Source organism: Aulonocara stuartgranti (genome assembly GCF_965226115.1).
Source record: "Aulonocara stuartgranti genome assembly, chromosome: 15".
Lineage (NCBI taxonomy): Eukaryota > Metazoa > Chordata > Actinopteri > Cichliformes > Cichlidae > Aulonocara > Aulonocara stuartgranti.
Genome location: NC_138951.1, coordinates 6,645,482 through 6,664,049, shown reverse-complemented (window position 1 = coordinate 6,664,049; position 18,568 = coordinate 6,645,482). Strand labels below are relative to the sequence as shown.

General features: G+C 39.8%; 1 protein-coding gene across 1 annotated transcript; it reads left to right on the top strand.

Annotated features, from left to right (window-relative positions):
• The first annotated feature begins 1,534 nt into the window (after window positions 1–1,534).
• stum (stum, mechanosensory transduction mediator homolog) lies at window positions 1,535–18,568 on the top strand. Its single transcript, XM_082505778.1, has 3 exons — window positions 1,535–2,582; window positions 14,000–14,182; window positions 18,461–18,568. The coding sequence occupies exons 1-3, from the start codon at window positions 2,372–2,374 to the stop codon at window positions 18,493–18,495; spliced, it is 429 nt and encodes a 142-aa protein (XP_082361904.1). The 5' UTR covers window positions 1,535–2,371; the 3' UTR covers window positions 18,496–18,568.

Here is an 18,568-nt window from a genome sequence, read left to right as displayed (position 1 = left end):
TGGTTGAGGATATTTTCTTGGCACCCTTTGGGCCCTACTGCACTGCAATAAGCCTACTTGGTTAGTATTGCTGACCACATCCATCCTTTTATGACCACAGCGTACCCATCTTCTGATGGCTGCTTCCAGCAGGATAACACATCATGTTGCAAATCTCAAATTATCCAACAATGGTTTCTTTAACATGAGTTTACTGCACTCAAATGCCCTCCCTGGTAATTGGATCTCAATCCAATAGAGCACCTTTGGGATGTGGTGGAACCAGAAATTCATATCACGGATGCGCCAACAAATCTGCATCAAGCTATTTATAGAGACTGGAGTATAACTGCCAGAATATCCTTATAACCTGAATCCAAACAGTAGTATTAAACTGTTGTAGCTCAAATGTACATTTTTCTTACAATGAGAAATTGTTTTTGATTACAATTGGCTCACTGTAAATAAATTATGAAATGTTTTTTGTTTTTTTAAAACACTGTATTACTTTTCCTGTAATGTTGTCATGGTAATAAGCATACACCACATGCCTTTGGCTCAACAATCCAACGATGACTGAGTTCATCGGTCCAGATTTCTGAGAGTCCTGGACTTTCAGACACATAATAATGCCGCTTTGCATAACCAAAACAAAAGAGAAAACTACAGCCGAGTCGGCAGTTACAGCACCGCCCGTGATTCAGAGATGAGAGGAAATTAAAAGTAGGGATTGAACTGAAATTAGTGGGAGAGATGGGAAAAATAGGAGGGGGATAGAGAGGGACCACAAAGTAGAGATCAATATCTTTTGTATAATTACCTTCAGCTTCCTGGGTTGCTAGGAAACCAAACAGAAATGAGAGAGAGAGAGATGTAGAGGGAGAGAGAGAGATGAAAACTGAGACCGAGATTAATTTCAGGCTTTCGCAGATTTGCAACTGTGTTTAAATAAAGCTCGCGCGAGCAGACTGGAGAAGTGGTGAAGAAGATGAGGAAGAGAAGTTGAAAAGTGAGATATGGGGGATTAAGTGGAAGTCAGGGGAGGAGTGGGGGGGTGGTATGTCAGTATTTCAGCTATTACATAGCTGAAAATACTGACAGTGATTGTCTCTTCGTCTGAGCTCGCTCTCCACTGTTGAGTTTTCTTCTTTTTTTCATCCCTCATCTGCTTTGTCTCAGCTTCCCGTCCTTCTCCTTTCTTTCTCGGTTTTGTAAACCTGCTGTAAACCCAGCTGTGTATTCACGGGAAAGAACAGCAGGTAGCTTTGAAAATGAGCGCTGCAATTACACAATCATTACACAATCCATCAGTTGTAATTATCTATATTACAGACTGGGGACATTTGTAAATGTGTGTCTTCTCTCAACCATTATCTGACGCTCACATAAAGCGCTCGTGGAGATGTGTGAACACATTAAATAAATGTAAACAAAAAGGACTGGGCTGTAATCAGTTGGATTGGAATTAAGCTGCAGGAAAATCGTGCAAAGGTTTTCTTTAGGGTCATCATGCAAGATAATTTAAGCAACAGTGTGTAATTTCTTGCATTAGCTTTATGGATCGACTTCATTCAGAGGCAGCAAATGATGGCACTGTTCCTTTAAATGGAGGGGGACAGAGGGAGAGAAAACAGGGAGAGGGAGAGAGAGAGACGTAGTAGAAAAACGGGGGTCGGTGTGTGCGCTGTCTGCTCTCTGTCTTGGAGAGGTGTGTAGGATTAGCAGGATTTTACTGAAGAAAGAAAGAAAAAGAAAGAAAAAAGAGAAAGAAAAAGAAAGAAAATAAGAAATTGCAGCACATAGTTTGAGGACTTTACTGAAGATGTTGAAAATATTTTAAGGAGGCTTCCTTAAGGACATGCTGGACATGTATGGGAACAAACAGACGATGTCACTGACTTCTGATGATGGACACAGTGCTTTTTAAGGACTCACAGTTGCAGGATTTTGAAACTTCTGCTTTGTTTGAGACTTTTTTCCCTGATTTAAATTTACTTTTTCAGACGAATCTCTGCATCTCCCTCATATGTTCTTGAAGACAATTGCTCTCCTGAGACGTGGATATGTGTGAACATTTGTTAAGCTGACTTTAAAAATATATCTCATCTCAAATAAAATTAAATATGCATTGCTTTTCTATAAACAGTTTAACCCTTTTTGCCACAAATTCACATTTCTAGCTTGTTGCTGCTCCTGTTTATTTGCCAGTGAATGTGTCATAAGCTGTGAGTGGAGAGCCAGCTGATGACATGAACTGCTGAATATTTAGCTAATCCTCTGTGGATACAACTATTTTTGACATTTATTTTTGCCCTCATCTAAATCCTAATCCAGGGGAAACAAATCTCACCCACTCACCTGAAGCTGCTTTTAATCTAAAGAGAAAAGAGAGATGGCACAGAAAGACGGAGGAACGGAGCAGGGGCGTGTCAAAACAGATGATAATCTGGGGACTAAAGCCATGTCCGGGGGCCCTACAGCAGGTGGAGGAGTGGTGGTGGAGGTCAGGGAGAAGAAAGGCCCCCTGAGAGCTGCAATTCCCACTATGCCTTTCCCCTTGGCGGTCATCTGTCTTTTTCTGAATACCTTCATACCTGGACTTGGTAAGATAAATCACACTTTCTTTTTCTTTCCTTTTCTAATTCCCTCTAATTTCACCTGGTTTTTGATTTGGTTTGGGGCTCAGGTGCAAACAGTCAGCAAACTCACAAGACGAGGTGTACAAATGTAAAGGCAAAAAGAAAAAAGAAATACTACATGAATTAGATCAGAAAACTCAGAGGAGTGAAAAAAATAGTCTCCCTGCTTGTATTTTCCTGACTACTTCCATAAATGTGTGAGAAACGTGCTAAGAATAAGACCCCACTCACACATTGTGTTACAGTAAGAAGCACACGGGCTCAGTCTGCCAGGTGTTAATAAAGTCCATGCAGCTACATCATCACAGCAGGTAGACACATCCTCACTGAGGACACACTCAACATGTGTCATTTTCATACAAAGCTCATGTTATGGGAATCACATGATACACAAATCCATAACTAATCATCACAAATTGATGATTGGACACAAATTGCATTTTTTTTCTTTTAATATGTTATTTAGAAATGGTTTTTTTCTTACTACAAAAGTGTATGAAAGAGCTGAATTAAGCTCCTGGAGCTGACAGCATAGTACTTGTAGATTTATCCAAATTGAAACTTTAAAAAAAGGATTTTATACATTTAAAGGCATTTCACATTTAGTTAAATCTGTAGCAAAAAATCCCAAAACAAGAAAACTAAAATATGAATTTAAATGACAACAAAGCAGCAGAGCTGAGTCTGACTCACTTTAATGTGTGCACAGTTCACCCACACATTCTCAGGTGTGTGATGAAGCCGGTGGTCTCGCTGTGTGTGTATTTCTAAGCAGACATTGACCGGGTTTGCAGCTCATTAGCTAATGGAAGGGTGTTTCTGCCTTCTGTTCTGCCTTCTCCATCTAATTCCTCCACTTTGTCACATTATGTAACATCTGGTAGCTAATGACACACAGATACGCTCATCGCCACTACATAACAAAGCCCACCGCCGCCGCCAGACTGATACACGCGCACACACAAATACAGATATAATGAGCGGCTGTCAACAAATTAATACTGCTACATAAGGCTTTGAAAGACATTTAGTCACACGCGTCCGCACCCCGGCATTCACACACAGCTGTTTACTCATCAGTTCAGTGGTTTGATTCAAACGCAGCAGAACGTCAGGAGCTGATTTCAAGAAAAAGTAGAATATGTAGAAAGCAATAAAGTGAAAGTCACTATGAGGAAAAAGATTTGGTGACATGCGGAAAACATCAGTTATAAGGAACATACCTGAGCTCAATTCACCAAATAACCAAGGGAGAGCCTTCCCCCTCCCCACATTTCCTCCCCCTCTGATCTAGTGGGCATATCTCATGGGATTCATACTCCTCCCTACTCTCGCCGTGTTTATTTGTTATACTTCCATCTAAAAATAGCCTTCAAATCCCAACTATTTTCTCACATTCATTCCTATTTTCCTCTCTTTTGACTCACATTCAGGACTCTGTTTGCTGCCACCTTTCTTTAAGTGTTGAATTGTTGACTCCTCGAGACTGCCACAAACATTACAACAGGGTCAGCAAACCCCCGCTGACCTGTTTTCCCTTTTCTTGACAGGAGCACAAAATTGATCCCTAATATGTGCGGAAAGTAGCACGGCAGCCCTTCATCGAAGAGCGTGTGTTTACAGTGTGTGTGTGCGTGTATGTGTGTCAGTTTGCCTGAATGCATTGACATTTCATTGAATAGCTGTTGCCATGACAACCCTGACTAAAATGAACACAATGCATGCATGGCAGTGTGTGTGTGTAGTTTGGCTCTAACTGACTGGGACTGAAAAGAGCGTCTCGATCTATTCAGCCTGCCGACAAAATAAAATTTAGAAATGTGTAATTGAATTTGGACATGAGCCAAAGCCTCCCAGACATTCATGTTCATGCAAAGGTACAACAGGTCAGGATAACAGGTGATACAGCACCTGGCGCAGTAGTAACTATTATTGGTATGACATCTCTGGCACTATTACTACAGAAACCTAAAGATCCGCTCCAGGTTTGTTTAAAGACAAAAGATTCTCCTTTGTGTCTGATTGTTGGGGCACACTTGTCCTTGAGTCAAAAGCATTGAGATAAAGCAGCCGGCCTGCCTTGAGTCTTTCAAATGTGACAAAGTATGTCTAATAGTACTTCTTAAGCTGAATATTTAACATGTTACATACCATTTATTTAATCTCCACAAACAGATCAAGTGTAAAAACTTTGCACGGAGCTGTGTAACAGTGGTGTCAAAGTCAAACCATTTCATGCATAGTAGGCAGTTCACATATCATGTGGATATTGACTAGTAGGCTCAAATCTAGCCAGACGTGTTTCCTCAGCCTCTAAAATCAACGACTACACCTCTGTGTTGACTTTCAGGATTTAAACAGCCTCTGTCTCACAAGCCTACGTGATTAAACTTTGCATTAACCCCACCTCTGCCTGCTGACATGTTAAGAACAAGAATCTTATATCATCCCAGCAATGTAACAGAGACTGAGTTAAAAACTACAGGCGAGTACCACACAAGCTGTTTGCAGCTTCAGTGTAAACTGATACAAGAGCTGTAAATAATTACGCACACTTACTGTGGAAGAAACTCCGGGTCACTGGTTGCATTACGATATTTGCCATAAGAGGAGAGGAAAGTGTGAAGCTTTAAAACACTTAAGTATGACTTAGTCCTCTCAGTGTGTGTGTTCCTGTGAGATTGACTGCATGTAATATTAGAGACACTGCAGTGTGTCGTTGCTGAGTTCTGTTGATATCTCGTGTCTGAATTTTCATGTGTTTACTTGCACTAAAATTAGCAGTGTTCCTCTCTTACTCCACTCAGTCTCACTTGTCTACAGCACTGGGCAAAAGCAATTTGCATGATTAATGCTCATAGTGCACACGTTTTCATTAAAAATACTAATTTAAAACATAATCCAGTAGTGTATGGGTTTTTTGTCAGTCCCATTTCTGCAACTGCATTACATTTTCTGATACTAGAAAAAAACAACAACCCTCAATTAGCATTTTTTGGCATCTGGCAGCTTTTCCTCATTCTTTATTCTGTATTCAGTGGTCGCTCAAACTAAATTCTGTCACATAAAGAATACATTCAATACATTGAATTTGACATGTAAAACCAACAGAAATAGAGAATGTTGCATCATATTTGCAGGAAATGATGAATATAAAAAGAATTGGAGTTTGTGATGAATGTTTTTTATAAAAACAGGTACATGTTAATAATCGTTGTTTCACTCAGGTTGGCGTTCATTCTTGGTCTAATTTAGATACTAGAGATCGTTAGCTTGCCAGCTTGGGTCATTCAATTGGAGAGGGACTAACCGAGAGCTACATGCTCTCTCGTCACCAGAGCCGAGAACGCTGCTTGTTGTCATTAGCTTTCTCTAAACTGAGGACTTTATATTTGCTAAGACAGAATGTGTCATCCTCCAACAAATTCAAACGATGTATGACAAGGAAGAGAGCAGGGCGACAAAGCACAGGCTGACCTGGATATTTGACTTAGTTTCATGTTAAATATGTGTTCACAGGGCAAGCCAATTGAGCCAAAGACATGCTGTTTTGCTAACACTTTACTGGCTGCAAACACAAAAACATGTAAAGCTGCTTGAAGTTCTTTAGTAGTAGGTGGCTAGCTACTCTGCAAGGGAGGGAATGTTATCCATAGTTTTGTTATAACCCGTGACTTTTGAGTTTAAAAGCAACACTGGCAAAGATGCGCTGAGTAACAAAAGCAATATGTCCAGTGAGGTGATACTCCTTAAAAGTCAGGGGCAGGTTCAGCCTAAAAATGCGTTGCAAATGGCTGCAGGCTGAAAAACATTTCACTGAAAGACTGTGCAACTGTCTATGAAGTATGTTTGTTTTTCCTTTGGTGGTTTTGTCAGAAGTGTTACCCAATCAGCAGCAACTATTTTAAAAATCGTGTGGTATCTAAAAGTCAGTGCACAAAATGAATCAGTTGTCACTGGTCTAACACGTGGGTGACATAACAGTGTGTTCAGTGCACAACTGCTCTTATTTACAAAATAAATAAATATATGGTACTTTTAGTTAGGGATTAAGTCAGCCTACTTCACCATTTTTTGAGGTCATTTGATAGAAAGAAAAAGAATATTGTACACAGAAATATACATTGATTCATGTCTAATTGTTTAGACGTTTTTTATTAATATGTTTTCTTTCTATCCACCCAGCCTGCAGATAACTGAAGAACCCTTATAACACGAGTAACCACATAAATTGTAACTGTTACTGAAAAATATTATGCGATTACTGTAACATGTTTCTTTGTATCATGTTACACTAACACTGGTTATAAACTAACATTCCAAGAGCTAATGTTAAGCTTGAGTGTCATAAAAAGCACACTTACTCTCTGATAGACAGTTTAATTACACTGAATGATAGTTTGCTAACTCTTCAGGTCTAGCAATGTTTTATCTACTTTAGAGAACTGCAGGTAAAAGAGGATAAGATCAGCAGAGGCAATAAGCAGCTAACAGAGGCTAACAACAGATAAAAGAGGCTAAGAGCAGCTAACAGAAGCTATGAGCAGCTAACAGAGGCTATGAGCAAGTAAAAGAGACTAAGAGCAGCTAACATAAGCTAATAACAATTAACAGAGGCTAACAACACGTAAAAGAGGATAAGAGCAGCAAACAAAGGCAATGAGCACCTAACAGGGGCTAACAACAGGTAAAACAGGCTATGATCAGCTAACGGAGGCTAACAAAAGATAAAAGAGCCTAAGAGCACCTAACAGAGGCTAACAGCAGGTAAAAGAGGATAAGAGCAGCTAATAGTGGCAAAAACTGTAGCACTTACTGACAGAGAGGTTCAGTATATCCTCAGCAGGTCACCTCAATATCACTGTGATATAAGTTACTGACTTGTATCAAACTCCTTCAACAAAGTTTTACGGCCTCCTTCAGAGTAAAAAAATACGTACACCAGCTACCCATGAAACCCAGTACAGGAGAGTTGACTGCAATCTACTGAGATCGAGTGGTGAGATTTAACAAATTGTAATTTTAAGGCACATTTTTTCACAAGAAAATGCTGAATGCATTTTTTTTCTTTAGATTTGAACTACCTGATGATCTTTCTTTCTCTCTTTTCCCTCAATATTTAATTTTTTTTTTAAAAACAACAACAAAACTTTATCTAAGACTTGCAAACTATAGTCAATGGAAGGAGGAGTTTCACATCTATGTAAAGGGGGAGCTTTTCCCTTTCCACCTGTCAGCTTTAAGGTGGACTGGCCTTAAAGGTGGAGTACCTCGATACTTAAGTGATACACCTGATTACTGGTTATTTTGAGTTGGTATGCAAGTACCATTTCATCTAATCAACACAGCTTTACAGTTCACATCCTCCGTTGTTTTCTGGTCCTTTCTCTTCCTTCCTGTTTTCTCTCTCCCTTTATGTCTGCTTCTCTTGCTGTCTTGACACTCTTACACTCCATCATTAACCTCCCACACTACCAGTGGGTGCTTTGTAGAGTTCTCTGTGTAATTATAGTAATTAGTCTGGGTAATATCTACTGACACACATAGACACAAACACGCATGTACGTACTCACAATATCCCACATGCGACATACAACGAAGCCAAGAGCTTTTCGCACCTAGAGGATTGTTGGATTTCTCTAGCAAAAAACTGAAAGATTTATTCTGACTTTATTATTGCATCAGCTCAACGTATATTGTTAAGCAAAGTATATTGTTAAGCACATATATTTGTTCAGGTTTTGCCCAGCTGCAATTATTTAGCGGAGTATTTTCCTTATAGTTAGCTCTGTGCTCTTTGATTACATGCTGACTAAAATGCTCTCCACTGATCAATTTACTGTTTTGATAGTTTTAATATGATCTAAGAATTAATCCAACATATAATAATTTTGGAAATATATTTAAAGTTATATAATTTTTTCCCTATGCAAAATCCTCTTATTAGACGGATTCATGGTAATATTCACTTGGCAAGTGATCATTAATGCCAAAATGATAATTTGACTTAATAATTTGACTTAATTTAAACTTATTTAATCAATGTGGTTTTATTTGACAAAGTGACACACTGATAAATTCGAAGAGCCCAACTCTGCAGTTCTTATAGCATTTTAGTATCTTTCAGTTGACTGTTTTGGTTTTACATTCAGTTATCCTTCATTATCCTGCTTTCTCAGATTCAAATATTTCTTAATTTCGAAGAATGAACTTGTAGGTTTTGGTGTGCTGAGCCAAACAAATACTCCAAATTGTTTTGCTTTTTCAAAAGCGGATCTAATATTTAGTTGCATTGCTATTTGATAAATTATATTGGAACAGACAGCAAAAACTTCATTGGGAACACCTGTTCAACTGCTTGTTAAGACAAATATTTAATCAGCCAAACATATGACCAAGACAAGCAGCTAAAGTTCAAAGCATCAGAATGGGGAATAAAGTTTATTAAAGTGACTCGGAACATGGCATGTTTGTTGGTGCCAGTTCGGCTGAGTATTTAAGAAACTGCTGATCTACTGAGACTATCTCTAGAGTTTACAGAAAATGGCCTGAAAAAGAAAAAATATCCAGTGAGCAGTACTACTCTGTTGGGATGTGAGCGATGACTCAAAAATGCCTTATTGATGCCAGAGATCAGAGGAGACTGCTTCAAGCTAGGAAGTAAACAGTAACTCAGTAACTCTTGTTACAACCAAGGTATGCAGAAGAGCACATCTGAATGCACAACATGTCGAACCAGGAAAGAGATGGCGACTGCAGCAGAAGACCACACTACTCCTGTCAGAAAAGAACAGGAAACTAAGGCTACAACTGAACAATAAAGGCTGCTTGGTCTGATCAGCCTTGATTTGTGCTGTCATGGCAGGTTAGCCCTGTGACAGATTGACAGCCTGTCAAAATGCCACAGCCTACCTAAGTATTGAAGAATTGAGGGGTTTTGAAGGTAAAAGAGGGTCCAAACTAGTACTAGTAAGGTGTACCTAATAATGCATCCAGTGAAAGCGACACATGTGAACAGTACCTGACAGAGACCGCTGACGTTGGAAGTCATGCAGAAGAAGTAAAACTAAACAGACCATAGAAATCCTTCTGTGCATGCCAAAACTCTGACGGAAGTGATGCGTAACCATTCAGCTACCAGCTGGCTGTCAATCACAGCTAATGTCTGGAGGTGGGCAGCACCTAAGGCAGCCAGAGCATCTGCTGGTGGGTGTGGCCTCTGTGACCTGAAAATTTCTGCTCCTGATCAGACCACGTCGGTCCTGGATGGACTCTCATTTTAGCCCGCTGTTGCTCTTTCTGCTCGAGGCTTTGAAATGAGCAAAGAAAATATGAGGGTTCATCTCTTCCTTTCCACCAATTTATATACTTACTTATCTTACTTTTCTGTGACAGTCAAGTATAAGCCTTGTGAGAGTAAATATTACATTTTATGTCATTCAGATTCATCAGATGTGCTCGGACAATCTGGCAGTGCTTCTGTTGAAAGATTCACCACGATACAACTGTCTCCAAATGCATAGTTAATGAAAGAGACTGACACTGGATGGAAATTTTGAAGCAGAGAGAGAGAGAGAGAGAAAAAGAAAATGAAACAGAGAAAAAAGTGAGAAACTAACTTATACATGAGCTGGCCTTTCCTTTCTACTTAGAAAAAAAAAGCACACACAGCCGGCAGCCTGGCAGAGCCTGGCAGAGCCTGCTCCTCCCTCCCCCCACCTGTTCTGCTTGCTGTGTTATTTGAAATTCACCAATGTGACAAGAAATGGAGCTGGCAGAAAGGGAAGGGCCAAGGCCATGATGCACACAACGCCCACCAGGCATTTCTTATGTCGCATGCAATATTCACAGTATTTAGTCTTTACAAAAAGCCTGCGGAGAGCAAGCCGGAGCGTCAGCTGATTGTTTGAACAATTTAGGCTTTTTTAGGTCTTAAAAAGGTTCTTTGGTGTTGTGACTTTGAGAAAATACTATACTATCAGCTATTTTAAGCTCAACAAGAACTTGTGAGTAAATATGACCTAATTAAAATATGACATCTGCAGCATCTTTACTTTAAACACTGTGGGTCTGAAATCCACAAGTCTGCAAAATGATTTAATCTGAGCATTTATATTCTGCAAATGTCACAAGAATTGAATTTGTCTTCTGTTTATAGGTTTATTTTTTGATTTTAGTTTTTATGCACTCATTGAAAAACTGGACCCAGAAGGTTTCCAGAGTTGTATACGTGGATGCTCAAACTCGTGCATACAGTTTCACACAGAGCATTTACTGTGCAGGGGATGGTCTCCAGGCTTTCAGATAGCAGAATAAGGAGTGCGACTGGACTTAATTCAGACAGATAAGAGTTGAACATTGAGATAATCCTGTTTCAGCTCTATTACAAACAGCCAGTATATGTGCTTTTTCTCCAGGGCATAGAGACATCGCTGCAATGGCCAGGTACCTGCCACCGGGAAAACCTTAAGTACTGACTCTCTCTCTTAGACACAGAAAAAACACCCCAAAACAAAACATAGAGAACAGCTTCTTTAGTCTAGCTTCAGTTATTTCTCTGCGGCAGAGAGAAACATTTTGCTCTTCAGGTGTGACTGGTTGTATCACCTTATACAGCTGCTTTTATTTCCATGCACATCTTTACTGTATACAGAGATCTGACGAAGTACTGAGAGTAAACAAGTAAATAAATCTGTTTTAATAAGTGTTTTACTACTTTTACTACGTTATATTAATACTATTAGTGCTTTTAACATCTTAGAAATTGGGCAGCTCTCAACTGCTCCTATAATAATAATAAAAAAACAAAACTGAATGCATAAAATGAAGTGCTGGTTTTTCTTAGCCCAGAATGGGCCTCTGAGGGGGTGACTGCACATTTAAGCTCAATCATTTGACTCACTGCTACTGCTACACAGTAGCAGTGAGTCAAATTTCTTTTGTTAACAGTAATCTACCACTTTTCATTTCTGAAAGTTTGAATAAATATTAAGATAACAACTATTGTTGTACTTGAATTTAAAAAAACAACAAACAAACCCCAAACAGGCTTTAGGCAAGGCAAGGCAAGGCAAGGCAAATTTATTTGTATAGCACAATTCAACAACAAGGTGATTCAAAGTGCTTTACAGAGACATTAGAAACAAAAACAAATAAAAAGCATGATTTAAAATTGATTAAAACAAGCAAACAAACAAACTAACTAAACACACACATTTCACACCTGTTCACCTTTACAAAATCATTGTTTACGGTGATTTTGCTTTCTTAATTGGGATGGGACAAGGGTCCTGAAACTAAAACAAAAAGATGATTTTTCACATTTTAAGTGTTTCTTATGACACTGATTTAAGTTCAAGGCTTATAAGTTCCTTCTTTTGTTCATATTGGACCTGATGCAGTACAGCGGGAAGCAGTGTTGGGCAAGTTACTTGAAAAAAGTAATCAGTAACTAATTACCGATTACTACCCCAAAAAAGTAATCCCATTACTTTACTCATTACTTATTTTCAAAAGTAATTAATTACTTAGTTACTTATTTACTTTTTAAAAACATGATTTACAACCTGAATAGGTAATAAAGCAATAGATCTTTCAGCCCAATTCTACTTTTTCTACATAATCCAGCATACAAAATGTAATCAAATGGAAAAGTCTCTTTTTAAAACTTGTTTTATTAGTTTTAATCTTTTAACTTTATGCATCAAGCAAAGATTTAGTTATATGCAACATTCTCTGACTGGAAGAAATTTGTTTAACATTTAAACTTATTTTCTGCACATTCCAGAACATAAAATAATTCTTTTTTTTGTGTTTCTCTGTGAGTTTCCCATTACGTGGTAGTGCACTCGGTGCTTGCTTGGAAGTTCAGGGTTTTTTTTTCGCTGTAAAAAGAAGTTTTCTTCCCACGCACAACGGACACTAATGTTTTTGTCACTTTTTATGGAATCAAACTCAAAGTAAGGTCAGTACTTCCACGCTTTAAACGCTGCACGCTCATACTCTCTCCCGCACTCGATATATGATCCATTGTTGATCTGCACACAGCTGTTGTCACGAACGTCGCACTCGCTTACGTCACTGTCATGAGACATTCTCGCAAAAAATCACGGTTTTAGTAACGCAGTAACGCAGCGTTCCTAAGGGAAAGTAACGGTAATCTAATTACCGTTTTTGCAATAGTAATCCCTTACCTGAAAAAAGTAATCAGATTACAGTAACGCGTTACTGCCCATCTCTGGCGGGGAGTAATGTCACGACTGACAGCTGCAGTCACAGAAAATCTTTCTTATCTCTCTTCAGGGATTAAGTACAGATGCAGTGCTGAGAAGAAATGCAGCATTTACTGTCCATGACTGTGTGTTTCAAACCAATAAAGAGAGATGTTCTGGTTCACTACTGTAGCAGACTGTAATTCTTTGATGGATTACCATAACATTTTGTAAATACAGTACTGCAAAAAAGTCTTATATCACCCCTCGTTTGCACAGATCTAACGACCTTCAACACAACCTGAAGTCTCTTAGACAAGCTTTGATGTAATTTCTTTAAGAAGTCTTCAGGAATAATTCTCCAGGCTTCTTGAAGGACATTCAAAGCTGTTTTCCTGGATGATCACACACTGCTTCACTAATGTTGAGGTCCGGTTTCTGGGGAGGTCAGTCCATGACTGATACTTCCAGTTTTCCTTCTTTAGGTTAGCTTCTTGAGAGCTAAACTTCCACTGAGAAAATTTCTGATTCTTTGGGAATCAGCTTGTTGGTACAGAATTATCTATTTTATATCTGTCCAATTGTGTCATGTTTTGGCATTCTTGCATAGATTGTTCAGGACTTTCCTGGAAATGAGTGGAAAAGCAGCCAATGTCCAAAGAAAACCTTTGAAAGACCTTCAGAAAGTCTGGAGAACTATTGCTTGAGACCCCTTAAAAAGTAACAAAACAATCTGGCTCTTCAGAACTAAAATGTTAAAAAATTAGGGGTGACTCAAGACTTTTGCACATTCATGTACATTTAAGGTCCTTTAAGTGTACTCATGCCCTGAATAGCTGTCTACAAATTACTCCACATGATTTTGTTGAAGGCTTATTGCATTCAATATATCCGCATTTGTCTCAAAGCACTAAGTTGTGTAAGTGCAATTTACCTGTGTGATGTTTCTATTTGAAACAATAAAAAAAACCCTTTCTGGTTCATTTCATCCGGAGTCTGTTTTGGCCTCGCTGGAGATTAACCAGAATGGAAAACTCCTCAAAGGTTTTTATCATGTCGGACTATAAACATCGCAGAGATATTTGATAGCAAAGTACATCAGAACTGTTAAAACAATAACTTCTTGGATTGTTTTTGGTAACAGTATGACTTGTGGTGTTTTTCCCACAGGCACCTTCATCTCAGCGTTCACAGTGCTGTGCGGCGCTCGCAGTGAGCTGATCTCAGAGCGAGGTGTTTGCTGTGTATTCTGGCTCAACGTAGCAGCAGCCCTGATTCAGATCCTCACAGCTGTTATCATGGTCGGATGGATCATGAGCATCTTCTGGGGAATGGACATGGTCATCCTGGCAAGTCAGTAGCAGCTACTAGTGTCTGTGTTTGTCTTCCCCTTTGCTTTCTTTTCTCCACATGTGTCACATGCACTTTTAAAGTTAGTTTCAGCAAGCAAAACATAAGGTCCAGGGACCAGAATTGGCCCAGTAAAGAGTCCGATCTGGCCCTCTGAATGGTTAAAATAAATTAGCATAAATTTTGATTTGTGTTTTTCTGTGGATCATCTGTGGATTAACAGAAACTTTTGTTTAAAATTACAGGACAATCTGGGCAATGAGCTACTGGAACTTTTTCCTGTAATTTAACAGATTTTGTTCTTACCATTTAAGCACAGATTTCTTTCATTTAATACGAAACATTTCTTTGTCATGTCAAAAAACTCAGACATACTGTTGAAATTACACTTCTTTTCCTTATATTGAGTTATTTCATGGGTTAAATGTGTAGTTAAATTTATTTACACTGACAGAAAGGGGAGTTTCACCGGTCTGGCCCAAATCAGCCATCGCTGATGGCAGCCAAAGCCCTCCCATGTGCTCCAAAAATTACTCTGTTTGCACTAAATGCCCTCCAGTAAATTATCTTTAGTTATTTAACACTGACCTGCTGCTGTTAAAGCAGAACTTATTTTATTTCACTTAGGAAATATCAAAGCTAAATATTGCATCCTCAAGACGTGGCAGAGCCGAAAAATGAAATAACATAATTACGACCCATTTTTAAAGAATTGTATGATCAGCTGGAAACCAGGGCGCTCGGTGAGATTTGTTGCTGGTTTGGGTCTTTTCTGTGGTTTTTATTGGTGAAAAAAATAAAATAAAATAAAATAAAATAAAGCAGGATAATAGCAGCATTATCCTTCAAGGCCTGTGTTGCAAAGGGATGCAATCAGTGGCTCTGGATTACAAAGTTGTTCAAAGGATTTTACATAAATCGTGCAGAAACATGAAAGAAAGAAAGATGCAGAGAACAGACATGAAAAGGTTGGGTAATTTTACCACCCTCTCTGTCAGGAACTCAGCCTCTCCTTAGGCACTGATGCATGAACAAGTGCACACACACACACACACACACACGCACAAGAGTCACCATTGTCTCAGTGCAGCCTTTGAATTATCCACAGCCCTGTAAGTGTCCTTATGTGAGGTAGCCTAATTGCTGCCTGCCTGCGCCACCAGAGTGTATCGATTCGCACACGCCTGCGAGAACGTGCGTGTTTGTTGTGCGCGAGGTACAGTAATTGTGTGTGTGTGGGAGTGAGCGCCCCCCCCCCCCCCCCCGGTGTGTTTTTGTTCACTGATCCCCGCTGTTTTTCAGGCCTCTGGGCACACATCTTCTGCAACTGTTACTGTAAAAATCATTCTCTGGTAGCATGTTGAATATTCGGGTTTGCGTAAGATGACTGTTTCCCAGTTGGACTGAAATAATGCCGGCTGTTTATTTAGAAGATCAGTTGTTATTCAGTTATTCATTACCACAATACGCGGTAGCTTTGAGAGTTCATGCTCGTATGGGCTGATTCAGCTTTCTTCCTCTATGCATTTAATGCCTCTGAAAATGTGGTCTCTGTGTGAGCTTCCTCCCTCTCTCCCTCTAATGAGCCTGTGCTGTATATGATCAGTTTCCTCTCTCTTCATAACTCCAGCTCCACATACATGGCTGCCGCCCTCTTCTTTTTTTCCCATCTATCTAATGATCGTGGTGTTATCTCCCTCCCACTGATCGCCTTCCATCTGCCTTTTTTCTCCATCCAGTGATTGTTCCTGTTTGATCTTCTCATATCTTTGCTTCCTCTCTTCCTCTCCTTCCTGCTCACTCTCACATAATTCCTCCCACTCGCTGCCCGCTCCCCAGTCTTCCTCGCCACCTCAGTTTCTTCTTCAGTTTTTGGTTTTCACTGGTTCCCGTCTCCATCTCTCATCCCATCGATCCAGTGGATGAGGGTCACATTACTGTAAATGTGTTCATTTGATCATGTAATGTACCCTGCCACTCAGATGTTTGAGCTCACTTCCAAATGTCCTTGCTTTTAAAGAAAAATAAGTTTAAAAAAAAAACAAACAGACAAACTTTAAATTAATTTGAAATGCTGCAAGTTACAAATGATTTATGGTTATTACTGGAATATCTACTTAAGCATACAGATGATCATTGTCAGCCACCACTGCTCCAGTACAAAAAAATACTGATTATAATATTTAATAAATATGAGATGATAAATAACTGATTATTCTGTTAAACAATAACTTTTAAACTAAAATAAAAACTCATTTTGTTTCAACAGTGAGGATGTTTACGTTACCCCCAAAACTGCTGCGTTTATTTGTAGCTCAAAAGGGTTTCATAGTTCATACTGAACTGTTTTCTTTGAACTACATCAGTGCTGTCAGCTTCACACATCACCTTAAAAACAGTGAAACGTGTTCTCACTAACCGTCTCTTGTCTCTTTTCTCCCCCTCTACGCTGCTCCTTCACGAAAGTTTCTGATGGTAGGTGTCTCTTTTTTCCCTTCTTTTACAACCAACAGTCCCCCACTGAGTTAATAAAACTGCGGAGGATGTAGAAGCAAGTCAAAGAAATAGCGAACAGCGAGCTTTTTTTTTTTCTAAATTTAACACAGTTATTGTAAGCCAGAAACAAACAGTTACCCTTAAAGGACTTCAACACAAATCGGAACGTTCTCACGATCTTGGCAGCAAGAGTTTGGCAACTCACTGCTTTCTATTTGTGTGACAACGTCCTGCTCATCAGTGGACTGAGCTGTCATGGAGCCTGGTCTGCTAAGCTCAGTAAATGTTCATACACATCCAGCCATGTTTAATCCGACATACCTGATTCGAAACTATGGTATCGCACCATGTAATATGACTAAAAGCTTAGTGACGGCTTTACTAAATGAGCTGAGTTTACCCATGGTGTGTGTGATTAAAGAGCTCCACAAGAATGCTCAGTTCTCATTCCCAGAGTTAACCATGCATTTTCTTAACTGCTTGTCCATCTTCAGGGTAAGGAGGGCTGGAAGGACCAGGAAAATCCCTGGATAACCATGCCTGCCCATTTGGAAACACCATTTAAGCCAGGCTTGTCCAACTCCAGGCCTCGAGGGCTGGTGTCCTGCAGGTTTTAGATCTCACCCTGGGTAAACACACCTGAATCAAATGATTAGTTCATTACCAGGCCTCTGGAGAACTACAAGACATGCTGAGGAGGTCAGTTAGCTATTTAAATCAGCTGTGATGGATCAAGGACACATCTAAAACCTGCAGGACACCGCCCCTCGAGGCCTGGGTTTGGACACCGCTGATTGAAGCTAACATGCATGTCTTTGGACTGTGGGATGAAGCAATGTTAGACGCATTTAGAACAAGCACACTCCAGGCAACTGGTGGATTCTGAGTTATTTGTCATGGATAACAACATTAAACAAAGTCTGCATGCTTGTTCTGTTAGACAAACCCAAGTCTGCTGCTCCACTCACATGACTCCCTCCTCCCACTTTAACATATATCCAACACACCGCGTAATCACAGTACTGCACCTAATCTGCCAGTACTTATTCTAATGCAGAGGGTATGGGCATACATAGACTCTTCCAGGAGTTAAGCTGCTGCCATCACTGCTGCTGCTGCTGCTTACAGTGTTTCAACATCTTCCCCCGTCATCCTGTAGGTTTTGGGGGAGATTTGGAGCTTTTTCCTATAGGGGAAATAAGCATTACCTTTCCTCCCTCCCCGCAGAGATAATGCTTGGTTTATAGTTCTGGGTTAAATGTGCGGCAGACCTAAAACACTGCAAACTACACTTTGCACCTTGCCAACCTCTGTGATAGGTCTATTTGGAAGTATTGTGCTGCACAAACACAGTACATTTGCTTAACTGTATTAAACTTGCTTGTGCAGTATAGGCACATGCCATTATCTTGATGCCGAAGCTCTGTTCTTGTTTCTATTGACTCTTATTTGCGCTTTATTATCTCCAAGCCCAGCATGTTCAGCTCACCTCCACCTGTGATGGCAAAAAGATGCAGAAACAGCTGTGCAAAAGTATCTCCAACAAACACAGGATTCAAAGCAGCCTAGTTTTGCCCCTCATGCCTCGTGGTAGTCCCCACCAGGGTCCTGCCAAGTTCCGCTTTCAATTTTGCCAAATTGAATGAAATGAAGAGTAAAATCATGACTGCTGTCAACAGTTCAAAATGAATGATTTGTAATTGCATGCGGGCATTTAAAAACCTTTTTAAAAATGATAGCAGGGACACCAAATGATAGAGAGCCTTGTGTTCCCTCCCTCCTCAGGCTGCAGAGACCAGGGCATTCCTCAGGATGTGTGAGGGAAGCCGCTCTCATGCTAGCTGGTGGGTCGCACGGACAGCTTGACCTCTTTGACCTCCCCAAAGGTGACTT